The 18,052-nt window shown below is 43.2% G+C and overlaps 1 protein-coding gene across 1 annotated transcript in view; it reads left to right on the forward strand.

The window, feature by feature from the left end:
• Positions 1 to 15,364: 15,364 nt before the first annotated feature.
• grin2ca (glutamate receptor, ionotropic, N-methyl D-aspartate 2Ca) overlaps positions 15,365 to 18,052 on the forward strand; it is a gene marked incomplete at both ends in the record, with an annotated part of 127,311 nt that continues 124,623 nt past the window's right edge. The window contains one exon of the mRNA XM_084072387.1: positions 15,365 to 15,841. Coding sequence (XP_083928513.1) covers positions 15,365 to 15,841 — 477 coding nt within the window. The remainder of the gene's footprint in view (positions 15,842 to 18,052) is intronic.

Genomic DNA, 18,052 nt, shown 5'->3' on the forward strand with positions numbered 1-18,052 from the left:
ATTACGTGCCTCAAAATAGAAGTTTGAGAGCTTTTTGAAGTTTTAAAAAACAGCGGAGAAATATCGCGCACAGAAAAGATGCCTGCCGCTCATTTTTGGTCGGGTGCACTCAGGTTGGACTCGGTTCCATTCAGTTTCACTCGAACTCGCCACCTGATTGGCCAACCTTCGCTGTCAATCACAGACCATTGAGAGAATGGAGAGTACATTTTATGAACTCCGGAGAAACGTCCAGACAGGCCAGACTCACTTCTGAAAACAAATGGAAATTAGTTTTCCGGAGGGAGGGGTTTACCAGGCTACCTTAAAGGGGAAATCCACCCATTTTCAATATTTAACTATGTCATTAATATAGCATAAAGGAGTTGTGTGGAAATAAGAAAAAAGTTCCCCCCTTTCTGTGTTGCCTTGAACTGGAGGATTGATTGTGGGTTTAACATTGCAAATTACAACATGATGACGGATTGATTGTGGGTTTAACATTGCAAATTACAACATGATGACTCATCATGTTGTAATCATGTTGTAATCCTTTATGCTATATTAATGACATAGTTAAATATTGAAAATGGGTGGATTTCCCCTTTAAGTCCCCACATGCAGACAGTGTATCCCACTGAGCATGTGCGCAGTAGGTGTACACTCTTATCAAGTGTTTAGCAATATTTTCTTAATTTATTTGTCAGAATAGAATCAATTCAACAACACCCCAATCCCTACCATTGATTATACACTGTGCTGTACATTACAGCTTAACAATAACCAATATATCAATATTATATGGCCATGGAGACATTTTTACTCAAAAATAATGGTTGGAATGGATTCAGCATCCCTGAAAACCCCTAGTTAGACACATCACAAGTTAATTTAATTTTAGACTTTTATTTTGTTGTTCATATTTTTAAACCCAAGCCCTCTGGGCTCCTTAACTTTGATTGGCTCTCCAGGATTTTCCACAAGGATTTGGTTTTGCATTAATTGAGAGATGATTCTAGACACCCATAAGAACACATTGGTGAAGAAAGCTATTGGTAGTACATTTTTTCACAGATGGTCCAAACATCTTGCTAAAATTCCCTAACAAATAGATGTGTTTTACTGCACTAAACCACTAAACCCCTGTAGTCTTAAAGAACTTCACTTGAGTTACAACTTACAACTGTACATATTTCCGTCCACACCAAATCTCTTTGCCAAAAATAGCCGATCTACAAGCCCACAATGCGTCGCAATTTTTTTCGCATTGTGAGCTTGTAGATGGGCTACGTTTTTGGCTAAAGTTCCCCCCAGAATATGTACGCCGAGGTTCAAGTGGTTAAACCGTCTATTCTTAGTAAAACGGACCAGGGTTACAACTGTTCTTGGACCGCTTTTTCCAAGCCAAATCTCTTCGCCTAAAAATAGCCGATCTTGTAGGTCAGCAATTTTTGAACCCCCACAGATATGCTGGGGTTCAAATTGTTAAGCTCCCATCTGTCGGTGGAGAAAATATCTTTCATCAACAACATATTGTAGTTGTCGGGCAGAAACCTCCTGTCTCCATATTCTAACTTTTTGTGTTTTTCCGTAAATTAACGCCCTACTTGATCATACTACAGCGTCACACAAAAACATAAAAAGTAGCAGATCTACAAGCTTGAAGCGACGCCTTTTGAGTTTGTCGATCTGCTACTTTTGCGTTTTTTTGAATTTGAATCCTGAAAAGTAACAATTTTGGACATATGAGGTTTCCCCCCCGACAGAGACGATATGAAACAACCACCTCACACACCGATCATATCGCACAACATTACGTTTGTCCAGACTGGCGCACTGGTTCTCAACGTCGGTTCGGGGGACCACCAGGGGTCAAAAATTGGAGTCTTTAACTCTGAGACAGACGAAAGGCTGCCGTGTTAAGGGGTCAGATGGGTGATCCCCAAAATCGTCATGAACCCCATGGTCTAAAGTAAGCGAATTCCAGGAGACCAGAACCCAGGGGAAGAGAATCAATAGCAGTGGTAAACAGCTTTAGATTTGGAATCTGGTCTTTTTTTGTAAACACTTTAAAACCTTGACATTTTTATTTTCATTGTGATGCCGATAAATAGGAACATAACAATTTAAACCCTCTATACTTAATAAAACGGGTTGCAGCTGTACTTGATGCACTCTTTTGTTTCACTCTATACCAAATTTCTTCACTGAAAATAGCCGATCTACAAGCTCACAACGCGACACATTGTAAGCTTGTAGATCGGCTATTTTTCGGTGATCCAAGCCGGGACACGATCGATTGATTGATCATTAGAACAAACGTGCTCTGGATATGCAAGCGGCAAGTTATAAATATGTATTCATCCAAAATTATTGTCTGCTAGATAACTTCAATCCTTTAACCAGTAAGACCACTTCAGTGGTCAGATTTTCGCGATTTTCAAGTGGACGCTGGTCCACAGAAAAGTTGTTGAACCCTGTGGTCTTAACCCTTTAAGACCGGGAACATATCTGTGTGTCATTTTAAGATTTCTTTGGCTATTTCAAAAATAGCAGCTCTACAAGCTCATGAACTTGTAGATGAGCTATTTTTGAAAAATCGTGAAAGTTTTTGCAAATCTTTGAATATGCATTTTTAACTCTGTTACAACTTTTGGGGGTCCCTGGAACAAAATATTTTTGAGATGGGGGGACCAGGGCCAAATACATGTAATTTTTTTTTTAACAACTGATATTATAGCCACATACGTTTTTTTCAAAAAAAAAAACTGTTAGGATTTAGAATACATTTTGTAGAATCCCCCAGAAGCAAAGATTTGTAAATGTTCGCTTTAAAAATATAAATCTTCAAAGACCCACGATTTTTCAAATAAATAGCAGATCTACAAGCTCATAGTGCGGCACTCGGTGCCGCGCTATGAGGTTGTAGATCTGCTATTTTTGAATAGCCCAAAGAAATAAAAAAATCACACCCAGTGTGAAGAGAGTGGTGCCTTTGAATTAGTGTAACTGGTTGCATCCTTGTGTTGCAATCAGCTGCAGCCAGAGCCTTCTATTAGAGAGTTGCGCCAATGAGGGGTCAGAAACAGCGTCGGTCACGTGGTTCATGTAGCTGGAAATAGTGACAAGGAGCCGTCGACTTCAATGCATTCCATGAACTTCCGGTTTAGGGATTTGTCACTATTCGCCAATGTATGTGTATGTGGAAGACCTGGCCCGAAGAAGTGAACGGAGTTGGCGTAACTCTCTAATAGATGGCACTGGCTGCAGCTGTTCAGGCCGTGCTCAAACGGACGGACGGACGGACGGACCCACACACACGGTCAAGTGTAGGAGTGGCTGGCACCACTCAAAAATTACACAGATGCGTTCCCGGTTTCAATGGGTTAAGTAATTGAAATCCAGCAGACCAGAGCCCAGGGGGAGAGAATCGATGGCAGTGCTACCTACCGTAGTTAGTTAAAAAAAAAAGCATTTGATTTGGAGTCTGGCCTCATGTTTCTTTTGGTAAACACTGTCAAGACTCTTAGCCCAGGGAACTGAGACGTGCCGAGGATAAGCAGCAGCTGCAGCCTCTTATAATCCGGTGGCCCACGGTACAGGGAAAAGCTGCTCCCACCGCCTCCACCCACTAGAGGGGGATAAGCACGTCCTCAATGTCTATGTCTGAAGGGCTAGAGATCCTTGTTTTTTTTTTCCTACTTAAGACTGAAATCCTCCTGTGGGTGAGAAGTAAGTGGCTTCTAACTGTTTAAGCTGTTTGCTATACTGCTACTAAAAATGGCCTCCCACCACTCCCTGCGGGTTCACCCAGTTCAGGGCCTTTGAAACACAATCATTCGGACGGAGTGGATTTCAAAGTGTCATGTTTTTGGTTGGTGTTGTAGTTGATACTTTATAAAATGGTGTTCTCAACGTGGGGGTCAGTTTCAGGCTCACCCAGCTGATGGCTCCTCAGACGGGCGTGTTGAGTGCACGGGGTCGAGCAGTTAGAGGTTTAAATGCCTTGCTCAATCCGGGTGCACTGAGGGGTGAACCGGTGACCTCTCTCTCTCTCTCTCTCTCTCTCTCTCTCTCGCTCGTCTCTTACTGATGCCCATACCAGGTTGAGAATCACTGTTTGTATAAAATGTAATACAATAAAACAGTGTCTCTCAAACGTTTTCATGCCAAGGCAGGATGGTGGACCCACACATTTATGTATGTATTATTTGGCCGCAGACCCCCATCTGAAAATATTTGTGGCAGGGACCCCCTGGGCACAAAATTATTCAAAATTTGTATTTACAAGCGTGGCTATTTTTAGAATAGCCCAAGTCCAAAATAGGGGTTAAGTGTGATGATTTTGATCCTATATATCCCCTGGGAACCCCCCCGAAGGACCCCTGCGGGTCCCTGGACCCTACTTTGAGAACCAGTGCTATAAACCAGGGGTCTTCAACAGGGGCCAAAAATAGCAGATCTACAAGCTCACAAGGCCTCGCAACGCAAGACGTTGTGAGCTTGTAGATCGGCTATTTTTGGCAAACAGTTATAGGGTGTGGGGGAAAAAAGAGCAGCAAAAGTTTATCTGAAACACAATTTTATACAATATAGAGGGGGTCCCTGCTTCATCTCTCTCTCAGCTAGGGGGTCCTTGGCCTGAAAACGTTGAAGACCGCTGCTATAAACCATCATTTGAGTGGGACTGTCATCTGTACCTGTGCACCCATGTGCTCTTGGTGTGCCATGTGGCTACATGGCACCTCTATGCTCTTGGTGTGCATGTGGCTACATGGCACCTCTATGCTCTTGGTGTGCATGTGGCTACATGGCACCTCTGTGCTCTTGAGCTGAATTCTGATACCCCAAACTTTCACACTCGCTCACTCTCCTCGCGTCCTGAACTCGCGTCTAAGCCCCGCCCCTGCGAGGAGGAGAGGATTAAATGCGAGTGGTCGACCTGTTGGCCTCATAGGATCGGAATGCACTCTTGCGTCATTTCAAAGCGACGGCAAATTCCACAACGTGTCATACAGCTAACAGCTGGATCACTGGAACCAGACGTGTGGATGAAAATATAACGGCGGCTGGTGTTTTCGGCATGGTTTCGGGTTTCAAGCAGTGTGTGTGTGTGTGGTCACAAGTGGAGGAGAACCATGTATACGTCACGGGAGAAGGAAAAAAACATGTACACATGATGCGGAAGTCTTCCGCGAGGAGATGTGAAGAGCGGTCGAGCGTACACTTCATGTACACTCGCTCCATGCACACTCGGAGAGTCCACTCGGCTCCTCCAAAAAACAAATGAACAATTGGGACCAAAATATATCCCGGGTCAAGCTGGAGTGAGCGAGTGGGAGTGAGCGAGTGGTCAAGATTTTGGGTATTGGAATTCAGCTTTGGTGTGCAGGTGGCTTACATGGCATCTCTGTGCTCTCGGTGTGCATGTGGCTACATGGCACCGGGCTCCCACCAGTGCCTTGCTCAGAGGCACAGCGGTGCGTGGGAAAAAGCTCTAAGTGGCAGACTGAAAACCACTGCTGGCCATTTGCTTTGATCAAATCTCCTCCCTGCTCCTGGGAGACGCCGAGCTCTGTGATTCCCGGGGGGAGAGGAGAGAGAGAGAGAGAGAGAGAGAGAGAGAGAGAGAGAGAGAGAGAGAGAGAGAGAGAGAGAGAGAGGGAGAGGGAGAGGGGGGGAGAGAGAGAGAGAGCTCATCTTTAAGCTGGACAGAAAAAAAGAAAGCGGGCAAAAAGAAAAGATTTTGATGATAGAAGGCTCAGAGATTGTGTGTGTGTGTGTGTGTGTGTGTGTGTGTGTGTGTGTGTGTGTGTGCGTGCGTGCGTGCGTGCGTGCGTGCGTGCGTGCGTGCGTGCGTGCGTGTGTGTGTGTGTGTATGTGCGTGCATGCATGTGTGTGTGCACGCGTGCATGCTGTCTCTGTCAGTTGTGTGTATGTTTGTGAAGCTCACAACGAGCTTGTAGATCGGCTTTTTTCACTACTTTTGTGACACTCTTGTATGATGAAGTCGGGCAGTTGAGTCAATGAGCGAATTGAATCTGCATTTTGTTATGTTTCTATCTCTAAACCTTGAGGCAGCACAGAGCAATTAAAGCCAAATAGCCTCATTTGAATTACTTTGGCTTTTTGAAAATAGACGATTTACTCACAACGCGATGCATTGTGAGCTTCTAGATGTGGTATTTCTTAGGCTGCGAATCAGCCAGGCATGAGGCAGTGCTATTATTATAGATATTTACTTGAGTACATACTTTTGATGGTGTTATATTATTTGGTAGTTTGGCATTATTACTTTTGGACACTGGGTGGCGGGCTCTAGTTTTACAGCACTGGGTGCGGTTATTTAAGGGGTCACAGGTGCACTGATTAGCCAGTACAGAGGACACAGGTTGGTGAGGAGCCACACCGATTAGACCAGTAGGCCTACCAAGGAGAAGCAGACAAACAGAACCACAAATCAGAGATTCACTACAGAAATGACACTGCAATATCAATGGTATGTTCATAACAAACTGCAACTAAATACACCTAAAACTGGATTTTTGGACTGGACATCCATCTTGTTTGTTTTTGACTTTGTCTACGGCATAGGATCACTTCATACACCACACCTGTGAAGTAATGTGCATTGAAAGGTGGAAATTGCCAGTATGTACTTTACTTGAGTATTTGTATTTTTGGATACTCATGACTTTCACTCCATTACATTTCAAAGACAAATATTGTATTTTTGTCTCCACTACATTTAGTAGGAAGTAGGAAAAGTAAATTATGAATTAACCACTTAAGCCCTTTTTTCAAATATAGTGAAAATAGCAGATCTACAAACTCAACATGTCGCGTTCAGTAAATGTTTGGAATTTATTTATTTTCTTGGGGGGGGGGGTCAAAATTTCAACACAGCAATCTATAATCGATATTAAATATAACATGGACTTTGTGATTTGCACTTTTATTTTTGAATGCATATAGACAGGTTTCCGCGCGACGTCATCACAGAGCAGAATGCGCAATCAGCGCATGTCCGGGGTAGAACGAACCCGGAAGTGCCCTTCACTCTGTTGTTGTGTTAGGGAGTTAGATAGGCATAATGCTGCTATTATAGGCATAATAGGCATAATGCTGCTATTGTATACAAATAAAAGACGAACAGATCCAACTTCCGACAAATCATTTTTATAGAGTGAACAAGATATTACAAACTGCATAATTTAATCTACTTTCATTAAACCCGGTGAAGACCATTTCTTTTATGAATGTAGATTTGACCAGAGCTGCTGCGGGTAATAGCGCCCTCTATAGGCTCACCCCTCCACTGCGCGCGCATATCCTCTCATGTTTACAAACAGGAAACCCTGTCTATAGCCTACTCCAGTATTTGTGTTCAAGTACACATTTGACTGAGCTTGCAGTTGAGTATTTTTTGATCTATACTTTGACTCAAGTACTGGAGTTGAGTACTCTGTCAACCACGGTTAATGAAGACTTTGAAGGAAGTCAATGGACATGTCTTATGAGGCCACAGTGACCTTGACTTTGACCTTTGCCCTTCTACATTTAAGGAGTTCATTCTTGAGTCCAAGTGGACGTTTTGTGCCAAAATGTCATGCAATTCCCTCAAGGCGTTCCTGGGATTCATTGCATTGACAAGGTTGGGGACAGATGGACGGACGGATAATAAGACAGACAATCCTGAAACACAAATGCCACTGGCCACGGCTTTCGCCTGGCAGAGGCAATAAAAATGATATTTGTTGTTGTTTTGGGGGGCATTTGCCAAGTACATTTGCTGGATTGATTGATGCCACCGACTCACGCAATGTTTACGAGGAAAACAGTTGTCCAGACAGAGTTACTTTTGATCCCCAACGTTGGAACAAAGCCCGCTAGCCATTGTACACTGCGTGAGCGGTTTGGAGCGGATTTGAAGCCAGAGCACGGATGAAAAAGCCTGTTCCCTTTGTTGTGTGGGCACTGGGCAGGGCTCTGACTCAGTGGACTGTCTGTCTGTCTCTGTCTGTGTTTCGGGGGGGTTGGGGGGGTAATGACCTGGCAAATCAACAATGGCAATCTGCTGCTTCTGCCGCAGCGCTTCCCAAACGGTTGGATGTACTTGGGTTGTCCCACTCCATTTGATCTGCAGTGCACTTTCATTAGTGGCAGAGCACGCATCCATGTTCATGGTTGAAAAGTTAATGATTAAGAATACAGATTGTAGATGTAGAGAATATTATAGATCACTTTTCGACAATCTAAAATGACACATGCTTTCCCGGTTTTAATGGGTTAACGCAGAAATATCACTTTAAATATATATACAGTACACTATCTTAAACATATTTGTTTTAAATAAAAACAGTTTTTTTTTTGCATTTGAGACATTCCAACTATTACACTATCTGCTCAAAAAATGTAACGTTTGCTGAAAATAGCAGATCTACAAGCTCACAACGCGTCGACACTTGTGAGCTATTCGTCACACGACAAATTATTTAGGGCTTAAGTGGTTAAAAGTAATGGATATCTCTATGGAATTTTCTGTAAACATACTCCAAAGAGAGGAGGAAGCCTATTAATGTTGATATCCGCACAACCTTTCATCTAGATTAGTGCCACCGTCAGGCCAAACAAATAAGAAAACCAGGCAGCCCTTAAGACAGTGGTTGTCAAAATGGGGAATGGTTCTCCAGGGGGTCCCGAGCAAAATGATTTAATATGGCATCAACATAAGTTTGACCACTTTAAACCTTCAGCACACACTTCGGCTATTGAAAATAGCTGAAGTTTGAGAACCATTGATTTAGGCCTTGGTGTAGACCTGTACTCTGCTGTGTGTGTGTGTGTGTGTGTGTGTGTGTGTGTGTGTGTGTGTGTGCGTGCGTGCGTGTGTTTTTTACACAATTGTGCAATTTTATTTAGGATAAAGTAAAACAAAGCTAACGTCTCCTGGTTGGCAAGTCAGTTAATTTAAGATCTGATAGCAAACAGCCTTGGGAACCCGCCATGTGGCCCATAAGGTCAAAAGGTCGTAATGTCTGTAAGTTCTGTAAGGTCTGTAAGGTCTGTAAGGTCTGTAAAGTCTGTAAGGTGTGACAAATAGGTGTGTCTTGGGATTTGGCAGTAAGAGACAGTAGGTCAGCAAAGAGAGAAAAAATCTTTTATATATACCTGTTCTCTTGCAAGTTGTTCTCCAGCGGTCTCTGAGGAAAGGCGACAGTGATGGGGTTTTATCACCTCTGCAGTGGTGGAAAATAACTTATTACATTCACTTGAGTACTAGTATTTAAGTACATGTTTTGAGTTTCTGTACTTTACTTGAGTATTTTTGAAAAACAAATAAGCTTCCGCCGGAACCTGAAGACTCACCTCTTCAGACTCCACCTTAGCCCGTAGCACTTGACCTAGCCTCAATGACCACGCAGAATTATGCATAGGTTAAAATATTATTTATATAGCATGTTATTTAGACAAAACCTAGTTTCATTGTTCACCTGGCATCCTATAGTTTCTAAATTGTTTCAATATTATGAATCATTTGTTTGTGTTGGGAGGCGGGCAAAAAAACAAAACAATGTAGTCCCCCTTTTCTTTCCGAAGTGAAGTACAGCAGCCATATTATCACTTCCTTCCCAGGTGTTACCAGAGAGAGAGAGAGAGAGAGAGAGAGAGAGAGAGAGAGAGAGAGAGAGAGAGAGAGAGAGAGAGAGAGAGAGAGAGAGAGAGAGAGAGAGAGAGAGAAAACCTGCCCTTACAGTATTGATTGATTGATTGAATATTTTATTGGCAGAAAGTACAGTTTAAAACACTTTGTCTAAAAGGTCCGTCCAAAAAAGTCCTTGCGGTCTTGTTTCCATTGAGGTCCTTGGTATTCAATTCATAAACCTATAATATTCATTGACCGGTTGCTTATTGCTCTCACAGAATACATGGCAACACTAGAAGGGGTCGGGTGAGAAAAGTAAGCAGGATTTATGATGAGACAGAAAATAGCATGTTTTCAACTAGAAATCGATGCATTTAGGAGATGTTTGGACGTTGGAGGGACATCTATTGTGAGTGAGTACAGAATGTTTAATGTGCATAAATGGCCGCCGTGCCTAAGTAAAAGTGCAAAAGTATAAAATGCACTCGTATCAAAAGTAAAAGTACTCATTATGCAGAATGTCCCATTTCAAGTTTTCAAATGTATAAAAACCTTTTGAAAATAGCAGATCTACAAGCTCTGTGAGCTTGTAGATAAATCTCTGTGAGCTGTAGATCTCACCCTATAAAGGCTACATTTCGAGTAAAAGTACTCACAAGGACTGGAGTACTTTTACTTTTGTTACTCAAAGTACATTTTTATACCAATACTTTTGTACCTTTACTGAAATACATTTTGAATTGACTTTTACTTGTAAGGGCGCGCTCCCACCGCACTTTTATTTTACCTCTGGGGCAGAATCTGCCAATGCTTTGTCAATACAAATGCGTGGATTCACGCAAGAGCAGATTCTTCCGCTTATCGCGCAGACCTTGCGTTCATCCGCTCTACACGAAGAAGCATAAAACTGCTGGAGGCAGGAGCTGATTTCCCCCCTCTGTCCAATCGGGTGAGTCGAAGGCGGACCGTCCCAAGACTCAGGAAGCAACATGGTGCTCTCAGTGGACCAACTGGTTGTAGCTGTTGCATCTCACCCAGTACTTTATGATTTGTGCACTTGGGGTTCGTACATCTACATACACATTCAGATTTAAAATATAAAGTGCTTACCCCATGGCCACGGATTTTACAATCATGTACGGGCCCTCATAAGTACCCGTATCTTCCGTATTGTTCAATAAAAAGCATTTTAATCCGATTGGTGGCCATTTTATAATGTACCAACAGTGCAATACACCTCTTAACCGCTAGGGTCGCGCAGTTGAAAGCATACGGAGAAAATGACCACTGATTGGATTAAAATGCTTTTTATTGAACAATACGGAAGATACGGATACTTATGAGGGTCCGTACATGATTGTAACATCCGTGGCCATGGGGTAAGTACTTTATATTTTAAATCTGAATGTGTATGTAGATGTACGAACCCAAGTGTGAAAGTGCAAAGACATTTTTTTTTGGTCTAGTGGCTAGTGTCTAGTGGCGGTGCGGGCTACGGGGGACGGTCTTGAATGTGAGTGACAGGTGCGTCACAGCGTTTTTCTAGAATCCGCTGGCTGCAAAAAACTGTGGCCGCGCACAACCTGCGTTTAACAGCGGCCAGCCAACTTTTGGTGAGAGCGCGCCCTACGCTCCCACCGCACTTTTATTTTACCTCTGGGGCAGAATCTGCCAATTCTTTGTCAATGTAAATGCGTGGATTCCTGGTCTTGCAGATTTTTTCCAAGAATCCACGCATTTGCATTGACAAAGCATTGGGAGATTCTGCCCCAGAGGTAAAATAAAAGTGCAGTGAGAGCGCGCCCCACCGCACTTTTATTTTACCTCTGGGGCAGAATCTGCCAATGCTTTGTCAATGCAAATGCGTGGATTCCTGGTCTTGCGGATTTTTTCCAAGAATCCACGCATTTGCATTGACAAAGCATTGGCAGATTCTGCCCCAGAGGTAAAATAAAAGTGCGGTGGGAGCGTGCCCTAAGGGCGTATTTCTACATTGCAGTATTTATACTTTTACTTAAGTAAAACATGAGAATACTTTTTCCACCACTGGTTAGAACTGACTATATATTGGCTTGAGGTGGCTAAAGTGGCCAACGCGAAATCGCGCAAAGACACCCGACTTAATGTTTTGAGGTAAAAAATAATAATAAATTAATTCAAAAACCGAGAAAAACCCGAATAAAATAATAAGAAATTAATAAATAATCGAATTAAAACCGAAACAAAAATCGCACGCGCCTCATGCATGAATCCTGTCCTCAACACCCAAGAATCCTGTCCTCAGCCCTGCCAATGATACTAATGAAGGCTCTGTTCCATTTAGTCTAGCACAGTGGTTTCCACGACCCCATAACTCTGTGAGTCACAGTGAGTGTACAAATGGAACCAAATGGACCCTCTCAGAGTTACACACCTGTAAGGGGCCATTTGGAAGCCCATGAGGGTCCCTGGACCCCAACTGTAGACCCACTGGTGTAGCAGAGTGTTTCCAGTGAGCCAACATGCACAATATCAGCACCCTGACTCTCTTTGACCAGAATGGAACAGAGCCTTCATTAGTATCATTAGTAAAACCTGTGAATGTCTTCATAATATGGCTGCTGTGAATAGAGTCTATTAAGTGGTTCTCAAACATTTTCATGTCAAGGACCCCCAAATGAATGCCCCCGATCTGAAAATATTTTGTGCCAGGGACCCCCATACAAGATTTGTGTTGTTAAACGTTTTAAATATATTCCAATTATTTTCAAGAATGTTTGCTATGTAGTGCCCTATCTTGCCTTACCCCTTACCCGCCTATAGCTTATTAGCCATATTTTACTATTTTGAAAAAAACATTTCAAATAGTTCAACTAGCCGATCTATATTGACGCGTTGTGAGCTTGTAGATCAGCTATTTTCACTATTTTAAAATGTTTTTCAAAATAGTAAAAAATGGCAAAAGAATGTTTCGTGATAAGGGGTAAGGTGGTGTGCAAGGATTCAAGTGGTAAAACTAGTCCTGGTCGCTTCTTTTGGCCTTGTTTTCATAGACCTAGTTGCTTGCTTCTCACAATATCTGGCATCACTGCTGTTGGCCAATCACAATGTGCAGATGGAGCTACAGTAGTTACAACTGTGTTGTACAATATATGTACACAACCCAACAGCATGGAAGTGCTCCAAGCGTTCCAGTAACATATGTTCCCCATCTCTGTCGCTTCTCTCTGATGGGAAGTGTAGAGCAAACACAGAGACGACACGACCACACCGTTACAGCACTGGTTCTCAAAGTAGGGTCACGGGACCGCCAGAGGTCCTTGAGGGGCTTCGAAGGGGAGTCCCCAGAAACATTAGGAACAGTTGAAACCCTGTTCTGGCTTGTAGACCAGTTATTTTTTAATCTTGACAAATTGTGACAAATCTTCTCTTATTGGGGTCCCTGGCAAAACGTCTTTTCAGATAAGGGTCTTCACGACTATATCAATTTCGGGGTCCTTGACATGAAAATGTTTGAGAACCAGTACTGTGCTAGCTACAGCCAGTGGCCAAGTAACTAAGTACATTTACTCAAGTACTGTATACTTAAGTACACTTTTGAGGCACTTTTACTTTACTGGAGTATTTCCTATTTTCAATACTTCTACTCCACTACATCTCAGAGTCAAATATTGTACTTTTACTCCACTACGATTATTTGAAAACTTTATTTTGTAGTTTCTTTTAAGATATAAATTATTATATTATAATTAAAACATACATTAACCACTTTATCCCTATCTTATACATAGGCTATATGAAAATAGCTGATCTACAAGTGAGCTTGTAGATCTGCTATTTTCAAACATTTTAGCACTTTTACTTTTGGTACTTTAAGTACATTTTGATACCAATACTTTTGTACTTTCACTCAAGTAAAATTTTAATTCCGGACTTTTACCTGTAACAGAGTATTTCTACAATGCAATATTGATACTTTTACCTAAGTAAGAAACGTGAGTACTTTTTACACCGCTGGCTACGGCACAGCAAGTCTTTTGCAAGTCTTTTGATGTGGGCTGGTCAAATCAAGCCACGGGCCACGATGACGCTACGGCAGGGATTACCCAGGGATTATAGTATAATATTCACCACACTCAGATTCCATGGCAATAGGACCAACTGGAAGCGTGACACAGACAGGCACCAGTGTGACAGATTTGACACCGATGAGCCTGACCCTGACTGTCAGCTCAGGGCAGCACCTGCGTCTGGTCTGGCCACCACTTTAACCCAGATGTCCCTATGTCGGGCATGTCATTATAGGCAAAACATGCTTGAAAATAGCCAATTTTTCACAACGCGTCACATTGCATGAGCTTCATGAGCTTGTATGTTGAAAAATTTCATATTTTTTAAAATGAATAATAACAATAATAATTCATAATGTATTATTATTATTATTACCCTTATTATTATTATTATTATTATTATTATTATCCCCTAAAAAAAGAAAAAAAAGCTTTGCCCATGAGTCTGAGCTCCCATACAGAAGCACATGCCAAGGGATGAAAAACAATTAGATGTTTTTGTTTTCATATAAAATGAGATATTTTGGCAAAGCCACTGATTCATTTCCTGTCAATCTGTGATGTGGCACAACAGACACGGATTCACAGGCCAATTTGGTTAATCGCCATAATTGCATATAATTGCCTGGATTAACTAAAGAACCCACGGTTCACAATATTGTTTGCCTTTGGTTTGGATGTTCCCAAAAGACTGCAGCGTTGCTGTAACATCTCTGCGTTGTTTGGCCAAGATTCTAGCAGAATAAAACCCTAGGAAATACACGTGCGTGATGAGGACCGTTTGCAGATTAGGTTCTGCATGCTTTGGAGCGCCGTCAATTTCAGGGACAGTGGCGATTGGGGGGGAGGGTGGGGAGGAGAGAGTGGTCACGGGACAGGGAATATTGTAAATCCTCTTGTTCATGCATTTGTTGCATTAAACAGCGGCCGCCATCTGCTAGCTTGGACGGCACAATGCAAACGGCGGCGGGATGGCAGCTTGCAACCTGCCCAGTTTGCCTCGCGTTACAGCCCTGTACATGCCCACACACTAAAAATACTGCATCCTGCCCCGGGGCTAATGGGCTCTTAGGCTATCTTATATAGCTGTACAGTGGCGGCCCGAGCGGAGATGGAGCTAAAATGCTGTTAATCAAAAATAAAGCCGACACAAAAACAAAAGGCAGTTTGGTTTCATTTGGCCAGCCGGTTGGTGGGAAGGGCGGAGGGCGTGTGTGTGTGTGTGTGTGTGTGTGTGTGTGTGTGTGTGTGTGTGTGTGTGTGTGTGTGTGTGTGTGTGTGTGTGTGTGTGTGTGTGTGTGTGTGTGTGTGTGTGTGTGTGTGTGTGTGTGTGTGTGTGTGTGCGTGCGTGCGTGCGTGCGTGCGTGTGTGCGTGTGTTTTTCATAGAATGATATTGTGTGTAGCTAACACACACTGGCAACAACATGCGGAACCGGCACTCGGCAGCCTAAAGCCTGTGTGTCTGTAACTCTTGAGAGTGTACAAATGTTGGTTTCCATTTGTTTTTTGGCTAATAATATGTGTCAATTTGAGGGTCCTCGACGATTTTTTTTTTTTGTTGAAAACCACTGATGTAGAGGGTCCCGACCCACAGGTTGAGAACCACTCATCTAACATGTCAATCCTCCACTTCTTACCCCCCCCCCCTCTCCCCCTCTCCCCCTCTCCACCAGGCAGTAGGCGACTGAGATGGGCGTGCGTCTAGGCCGCTTGAGCGCCTCCAAGTGGTGGCCGCCGGCGCCGCGGCCGCCCTCGCTGCCGCTGCTCCTGCTGCTGCTGCCGCTGCTGCTCCTGCTCTGCGGCGGCGTCGTCCCCGGCTGCCGGGCGCGGCCGTTCGGCGTCGCCACGGACCCGGCGGTCAACGTGGCGGTGGTGTTCAGCGGCGCCACCTACTCGGCCGAGATCAAGGGCCGCCTGAGCCGGGAGAACTTCATGGACCTGCCGCTGGAGGTCAACCCCATCACCGTGCTGGTGAACAACACCAACCCGCGCGCGCTGCTCACGCGCATCTGCGACACGCTCACCGCCAACCGCGTGCACGGCGTGGTGTTCGAGGACAACGTGGGCTCGGAGGCCGTGGCCCAGATCCTGGACTTCATCAGCACGCAGACGGCGGTGCCCATCGTGGGCATCAGCGGGGGCTCGGCCGTGGTGCTGCCGTACAAGGTCAGTGGAGGAGGAGGAGGGGTCGAGGGTCGTTGTGTGCCAGTGTCTCACCATGGTTGTAAACATGTGTACTTTTTATAAATAGAAACGGATTAAGTATGTGTAGGAGTCCTTAGCATGAATCGAGGAATTTCATTTTTAATCTAATAGGCTCTATGCAGAGCAGCCATTTTGGAGAAAAATTGGGCCTCTTCTTAGTTCCTTCACAGGTGTTACCAATGATACTAATGAAGGCTCTGTTCCATTCTGGTCAAACAGAGTCAGGGAGCTGATATTGTGCATGTTGGCTCACTAGAAATACTAGTGGGTCTCAAAGTGTGGTCCAGGGACCCTCATGGTTCCTTGAGAGGGTGTATACAAATGGAACCAAATGGACCCTCCCGGGTCCATTTGGTTCCATTTGTACAGTCTCAGAGTTATGGGGCCGGGGGTCCTTGAAATTAAAAAGGTTGAGAACCACTGTGCTGCACTAAATGGAACAGAGCCTTCATTAGTGTCATTGGTAACACCTGTGAAGGAAGCAAGGAAGGGGCCCAATTTCTGTCCAATATGGCTGCTGTAGAGCCTATTTGATGAAATCACTTGTACAGTTCAGCTGTCTTTTTCGCAGCTTCATGAGGCTGCATCAATCAGGGTGAATCGTTTGAAAGATACAGTTTGTGAGTTAAAGGTAGGGTAAGTGATATTTTTGGGTTAAAACAAAAAGTATTTTGTTAAAAGGTTAAAGCACTATATTCTGATAGTAATCATTGCTATAGAGTGTTTGTTCAGTATCAGGAGTCTCCCCATCTCTCCAGCTCTTTAATAAACAGAAAATACATTTTCCGGTAGGTGTCAACATCTCAGCCAATCAGGAGAAAGTACCCATTTTAAGCTTCATTTTTATAGTGTTCCAGTTCCAATTTTGCCTGCTCATTTCTTAGTGTCATCACTTCCAATTTCACTTGTTTAATCTATCCTGATTGAGTTCTCTGTCCTGATTGGATAAAATTGGAAATGAAACTGAAACTGAAACGAAAATGCATTTTCTGTTTAATAAAGAGCTGGAGAGACAAGGAGACTCATTTTACTGAACAAACACTATAGCAATGAGTACTATTCAGCATATAGAGCTATTTAACACTTATTTAAACCTAAGAAAATCACTTACCCTACCTTTAACATATGATAAGGCTAGACACATACGTATATTTAGAAACTCTGTTGTTACAGTAATGGTACAACACAAAATGCAGAAAGACCCCTGTCCATATTGTACACATACCTGTACATACAGTATGCAATGTTACAGTATTGGATGTCAAACATGGCAAATGTTTCAACTAATGATGTAAACCGATGACAAAGTAATTCATGTGAGCAAAAAACTCAAACTTCAGACTAAATGCTAGGTTTCCAGCATCACAACATGGCATTTAAAGCTGCAAGCCGGACTGCTTTCGAAACATCAACTCGTGACATTGCTTTGGTTAACTGCTATGCCCACATTGCCTGTATACCATGGGTTTTCAACAGGGGGTCTGGGACCCCTAGGAGGTCCTCGGAGTTACTACGGGGGGGCGGGCAAATCTCTGTGTGATAGGACACCTTTTGTTTTAACCATTAACCACTCATTAACCATATGGCATCCGTTTGCTGTGGGGACATTTGTAGAACATAGAAAATCTACAAGCTAGATATAGATACATTTTTACATACTTTTACACCACTACAATTATTTGAAAACTTTATTTACTAGTTACTAGATTTTGATTATTATTACAAAACATGCATTAACCACTTTAGCCTTATACTGTATATACTTCGGCTGTTTGAAAATAGCCGATCTACAAGCTCACAATACGTCGCATTGTGAGCTTGTCGATCTGCTATTTTCAAAAGATTTGTATACATACTGTATTGAACTTGTGAATGGGATATTCTGCATAATGAGTACTTAAAGTCTTTAAGTATAAATTGGTACCAATACTTTTGTACTTTTAATCAAGTACATTCTAAATACCAGACTTTTACTTGTAACTGAGTATTTCTAGATTTGTCCACCACTGCACGTGCACTACGCTCCCGCGCACCAGATAGGCTTTGTTCCAAAATGGCCGTATCGTTCCGCGATGCCGTCACCGGTCATTTTCCAATAAGAGAAGCCCGGCGCTGGTGGCATTATGTGGGTGTGTGCAGAACGACAACACAGCGCCGGAGGCATAAGCCCAG

This window comes from Gymnoscopelus microlampas (assembly GCF_963454915.1).
Source record: "Gymnoscopelus microlampas genome assembly, chromosome: 11".
Classification (NCBI taxonomy): Eukaryota; Metazoa; Chordata; class Actinopteri; order Myctophiformes; family Myctophidae; genus Gymnoscopelus; species Gymnoscopelus microlampas.